The 6,251-nt window shown below is 48.0% G+C and overlaps 1 protein-coding gene across 1 annotated transcript; it reads left to right on the plus strand.

Annotated features, from left to right (window-relative positions):
• The first annotated feature begins 1,884 nt into the window (after positions 1 to 1,884).
• Positions 1,885 to 5,972, plus strand: C16H11orf42 (chromosome 16 C11orf42 homolog). The gene is made up of 3 exons (XM_006042096.3): positions 1,885 to 1,956; positions 4,778 to 5,576; positions 5,842 to 5,972. The coding sequence occupies exons 1-3, from the start codon at positions 1,885 to 1,887 to the stop codon at positions 5,970 to 5,972; spliced, it is 1,002 nt and encodes a 333-aa protein (XP_006042158.1).
• Positions 5,973 to 6,251: the final 279 nt, after the last annotated feature.

Raw genomic sequence — 6,251 nt, forward strand, 5'->3', positions numbered from 1 at the left:
GTCTCCTTGCACTGATGGCCAGCCTTCCCCCAAGCATCTTGTCCTTGTCTGCTCTCTACCTCTGTCCTCCTCACTCAGAATTCCTTTCTAAGAGAAAACAGGTGCCAACTATACTTTATAAGGTGACCTCTCCTCATCAACCATAATTAAAAATGTGCCAAAGGGGCATTAGAAGGAAGAGACTTGGTTTCTCGTAACAAGAAACTTGGGATTTCTGGTTTGGTCTACTGCATCTCTTCTCTCATCCTACCCATTTCCTTTTCTCTACACCACACTGTACTTCCACCTGCACAAAGCTCTCCCAACACACTCAGGTGAGCAGAAGGAATATGTTGATCTCTCCCTTCACCAAAAAAGAACTACTGGTTAATGGTTAAAGCTGGAGTCAGGCAGGCATGAATTTGAATCTCAGATCCTCCAATAACTCACTGTATGCCTTGCACTAAATTTATTTAACCTCTCTGAGCCTGTTAATTCACCCATAAAATGGAAATGACACTATCTACTTCAAGGATTACTAAAAGGATTCACTAAGATAATTCATTTGAAGTGTTTGGAATAGTCTCTAACACAATTTTAACAAATATTTGACTATTAATTCTTCTCCTGGACCATGGCGCATGCTCAGTCAAACCTTTGCTCAAAGACCTGATATCCTAGCTCTGTCTAGGAAGCTAGACCGACCCTCTCCTGTGGCCAGTCACTGCTCCTCTAGGAAACTTTTCCTGGCAACACTCTCCCACCATGGTAGGACCCTTCCTAGTGCCTCATACTTATATCACCTCAGCCAGCTCAGACAATGGCCAACTTCGTGGGGTAACCCTACATGCTGGGGAAGGATAGGGGAGGATGCACCCCACATGCCAGGGGTCTTCGCAGGCACACAGGAGTGGAGTGGGAAAGTAGCTACTAGAAAGACTCTCTAGAGTGGTTCTTCTCCAGGGGAAAAACCACTCTTCTTCAGCAAAACAACAGGTTGAGATTTTGTGGCAGAGACACAATTGAAAACCAAAGATTAGGGCCATAAAGAGCATCCACCAGATACAAAGCAGCCTAGGAAAGGGAACAGAGGATGAAGAAAATTCTTCTTAAATTCACCTGGGAAATTCTGGCTTCCTGAAAATTCTCTCCAGTTACTAAGGCAACACTATCCCAATTCAATTCTTATCCTCCACACTGTCACTGCTCAGCTTGGCACCCTCCTACACACATTTGGTTTTTATTGCAATTGTAACCCACTCATTAATAAAGGGTTTCAACCTAGGCTGCACATTAGAATTGCCTGGGAGCTTTAATAATTCCTGATGCCCAGGCATATTCCTGACGCCCAGGCATATTCCTGACCAATTAAGTCAAAATCCTTGGGCATAGGATCCAGGTACTAATAATTTCTAAAGCTTTCAGTTAGTTCCAAAGTACAGCCAAGGTTCAAAGCCACTGCTTTGTTCTCAGTTTAAGTCCTGATCTGTGCTTCTCCCATGTCTTTCAAGACCCCAATCCAACCTCACAAAGAAGTCATTTGCAACTGACAACAGAGCATTGCAAATTGCTTTAAGGAGGAAAGGCTTGACCCTGTTTCCTTAAAGATTTCAAACCAAGAACTACACACACACATAAACACATCCTAATGGATACCTGAATCTTCCTCCCCCGCTAAAGCAGGAGAATGAAGGGGTTGACTAAAAAATATGCACTCAGGCTGTGGGTACAGTAGGGTTATGAAAGTGATTGCCCTCTCCCCACCCAAGGCCCCAACACCCAGCAGGACCTCTATGACCTCATGCTGCAGTAGGTCAGAGTCTGGCACCGGGGGCCTCACCTCCCTGGGCAGCTTGGGGTTCCTGCAGCAGCCACTGCCCAGCCTAACCCCTCCCACACCCCATCATGTTGGTTGGTACCCCCCACCTGCTGACACTGGATGAAGCTGATGCCACCTGGACTCTCATCAAAGATAAGGTAGGAAAAGAGGGCAAAAGAGGAAATAACACAGTGTAACCTACATAGGTCTCAGCAGCTTGTAAGTAAGAAGAGGTTGGAAGGGTGAAGACAATAATAACTAATATTTACTCAGTGCTGTCTCCTGTGAGAGGTGCTGCACTAAGTGGCCAATTTGATTACAATTGCAAATATAGTACAAAAGCTTCCTTGAAAGACAATGGATGGAGAGCTGAGAGTAGGAAGAAGTGCTATGTTGGAGACAGACTTAGGTCAGGAAGGCTTTCTGGAGTAACATTCTAGCTCTACAAGTAGTTATTCACATGGAGGGAAGAGGAATACCTGGCACATAAAGAGTGAGTACGCTACGCTACGCTAAGTTGCTTCAGTCGTGTCCGACTCTGTGTGACCCCATAGACGGCAGCCCACCAGGCTCCCCCGTCCCTGGGATTCTCCAGGCAAGAACACTGGAGTGGGTTGCTATTTCCTTCTCCAATGCATGAAAGTGAAAAGTGAAAGTGAAGTCGCTCAGTCGTGTCCGACTCTTAGCGACCCCATGGACTGCAGCCCACCAGGCTCCTCCGTCCATGGGATTTTCCAGGCAAGAGGACTGGAGTGGGGTACCATCGCCTTCTCCAAGAGTGAGTAATAAACACCTAAATGGGGGGGAAGGGGGCAGGAGTGAGTGAACAGTGTACTAACTAAAGGTAGACTATGTGCAAAAGCCAAGAAAGGGAAAATAAAAATGTGTATTAGTGAACTGCAAATAGTCCTCTGGAATAGAGTTCAAAGAAGTAGTGATGAAAATGAGGAAGAAGAGGTACAGGGGCTAATGGTGAAAGGCCTTTTACATTTTCTAAAGAACCTGAACTTTACCTTTGACCTCTTCACAGATATTCCCTCCAGTTTAACTTCCACAGAATGATAAACTTGGGTTTTGAACCAAAATATACAGATTTTCAGGAGCAGGCAGATTTCAGCTCTATCTGAGTTGCCAGTGTCCAAAAAACCACACCAAATTTAGATGGCCACTAATTTCTGAGATTAGAGAGTTTAGGGATCAATTCTGGTCATGTTATCTGAATTAAAGTGAATTTGAAGCATTTGCAGAAGGCAACTCACCAAGTTTAAAACAATCATCTTGAAGTATCCAGTAAACTCAAAGCAGCCTTAATGGCATGTAACTCCCATTTGAAATGGAGTACTTGCTCACCACAGAGGTCAGCTTCCCAGGCAGAAAGAGAAGAGCCAAGGTCCTCCCAAGAATGAGAGCAACTAGTCTCAGCAATGGGAAAGGATGGTCCTGATCAATTGGGGTGAAGTAAATGAGCTCTTTAACTATCAGAAAGCTACACCTCCTCTGACAATCAGAAAAACTCCCTGTTCTATTTAAATGGAAAATTGTCAGGAAAGTCAGGGTAGAGACATACAGGATAAATCACTGGTGATATGTGACAAATTCAAGGAGTAGGACACATTTGAGTGACCTGGTTTCCTCTCCAGAACTGCTGAGTTAGTGGGCACTCATAGGACATCTCACTAAACAGGATGTGGCTCAAGGGCTCCCTATTCAGAACTCAAACCACCAAGGTACCTCCAGGAAGATAATCTTCCACCATCACTTTCATGGGCTGCCCCTGGAAGAGGCTAACTTTGCAGGCCTCTAAGTCCTCAGAACTTCCACCCAGAAGTGCAGTGGAAGCAGGCAGTGGTCTCAAATGATGACTCTGCCAAGAACACACTCACCCTAGCACAGAGCTGAGCACTTTAGGATAACATTGGGGCCCTCAGGGTAAGAATAAGGGCCTAATAAATTTTCATGGCAAAAACCAAGCACAAAAAGGCCAAGACAAGAAGGACCAAACCAAGAGGAACTGTGATCCATAAAAGCCTACAGGAACTAGTACTAACAACATGAGGCCTCAAATCCACACAAGAACTATCCTTCAGCTCAGGCAGAAGGTGTATACTAAGGGGTTATAGACATAGTATAAGCATGGACTTCCAAACCTATTTTGTGTATCCACTCTTGGTTAATAACAGCACGCATTTAACCAATCACCTAAGAATAACCGTTGAGGATGCCTTTTCCCTCACCCCTTAAGTGACCAAGTCCTACTAATTCTATAACCTAAGTATCTTCCCCCAGGGTTTTACTTCAGGGCCTTACCATGTCTTGCCTGGAATTTTACAATGCTCTTAACTGACTTTTCTCTATTTTATGCCTTCTTAGATAAAATTAACTTTCTAAAATGCCTACTTGAATCGTGCCCCTCCTAACCAGAGCCCTTCAAGTGGCTTCCCACTGTCCTCAGGATAAAATTCCCATCAGTTAGCACATAAGGCCTTGAATAATTAAGCTCCTGCATTCTTGTCCCTCTCCATACCCTACACTTAATATGAAATTATATGTTCCTGATTATGCCCCTCTTAGTTTGTAAGTTCAAGTTTTTTCACTGGCTGTTCCCTCTGCATGGACTGACCATTCTGTTAGCTTACTAATTCCCTCAAAGCTAAAGTATTATCACCTAGAAACTATCTTTGGTCCTCTTCAATCAAAAACAAAGGCTGTTAAATCATCTGCTCTGCAGTTTGCTCTCTGAGCTGTTTTAGGACAAGGACAAAGTCTCTTGCATCTAGCAGAGTCTGGCACACAGGAGACATTCAGGTTTTGCTACAGGGAAGAACTGGGAGACAAGCAAGAAGCACCACACTTTGAGCATGTTGTGGAGTGTAAAGAACACTGGCAGAAGGAGGGTCCATCTAGAGCAGGCTACCAGGTTAACTAACTCCTAACCTGGCCCCTAACTCAGTCTCTGACCTATATACTGACTGCCCGCAGGTTATCGAGGAGCGCTTTGGGCCCAATGTAGTGGCAGTACCTTTTCTGTCTGATGCAGCGTGCTATGACCTTCTGGGTGTTTTAGTGAAACAGTCCCGCCCAGCCCACAGCCGCCTGGCTCTGCCAGGTAGGCAGGGCCGGCGGGCACTACAACCAGTGGGGCTGCTACCAAACCTCCTGGAACAGGCAGGCTCTGAGGGTGCCTTCGCGCACTGCACTCGAGAATACTCACCAAACAGCCGAGCAGAGATAACCTATGAAGAAATGCGACTGCTGGATGGGCAGCCCTGCCGGATCCGCTTACACATGGGGGGTCTACGCAAGAAGATGGCCTTCCTGCTGCTGCCACCAGGGCAGGTGAGCCTACAGCCGTCTCTTCCCTGGCTCCGAAGCACCCACAGCATCTACATCATCTACCAGGTCTTCTCCTGTTCCTGGCTACAGCTGGGGCTGCTGCCGACAGCCCATGAGCCCCAGCTGCTCCGGTTACAACGGTCACTGCCTATTGCCTTCTCCTGCCTCAAGTTTTCACTGCAACCCAAGGGAGTGCTGGGACCACAGAAGCCCCTGATCAAAGACCCACTGCCCCAAGGGGCCAGCTGGGCCAGACCCAACCTCAGCATCATGCCACCTCCGGCCCCTACATCAGCCTCTGATGATATCCCCGAAGCTGCTGATGTGCCCCAACCTGTCCCAGCCCCACCTACACCACCTCCCCAAGAAGGGCCAGAGTGCAGACCAACCAGATTCTCCTACAAGGGCCGAAACCCCTTCCGAAGGGGGCCCCAGATGCTGTCAGGTACTGCTAGAGGAAATGAAGATGAGAGGGCTGGGATACGGTGGAGGGAAAGTGCATGGGGAGTATAGCCCAGGAATGTGTGGGCCACACATAACTCCACACTGGACCCTGGTCAAGGGGATGGAGTAAGGGAGCCAGGGGAGGGTGAGACGGAAGCATGGTCCTGGTGAGGGGGTGGGTACAGCACAGAAGACCAGAGGGAGGGATCAGGGAGGCAGAAAGACCAGGGCATGAGTCAAGCTGTGACTATCCCCAACCCTGGCAGAGAACTGGCTGTTCAGCCCCCGCAGCCCCCCACCAGGAGCCCAGGGTGGGGGCCCCGGGGACCCCGACCGGCACTCCATGTCCCTGCCCCTGCTGCAGGGTCTATCCTCGGAGTTCGACAGCGACGAATGAAGCTGAGGCGAAAGATTCAGGGGGCGAGGCCCCCAAGATCTGACATGGGGTACTGGTCCCTAATAAACATCAACTGCTGCTCCCCCAAACATCCTGGGCCCATGCTGCTTCTTCCTGTGGGGGTCTGGAGGAGGAAAGTCCCAGCTTTTTTCCCTAGGCTTCCTTTCCCCTCACCCTCTAAAGGCATAAGAAGTACCTTGAAACCTTGGCATCATGTCCTCACCAGAGAGAACACACCCTGACCACTTCCCCATCTATTTACAACTTTCTTGGGGCCCC

The sequence above is a fragment of the Bubalus bubalis genome, chromosome 16 (assembly GCF_019923935.1).
Source record: "Bubalus bubalis isolate 160015118507 breed Murrah chromosome 16, NDDB_SH_1, whole genome shotgun sequence".
NCBI lineage: Eukaryota > Metazoa > Chordata > Mammalia > Artiodactyla > Bovidae > Bubalus > Bubalus bubalis.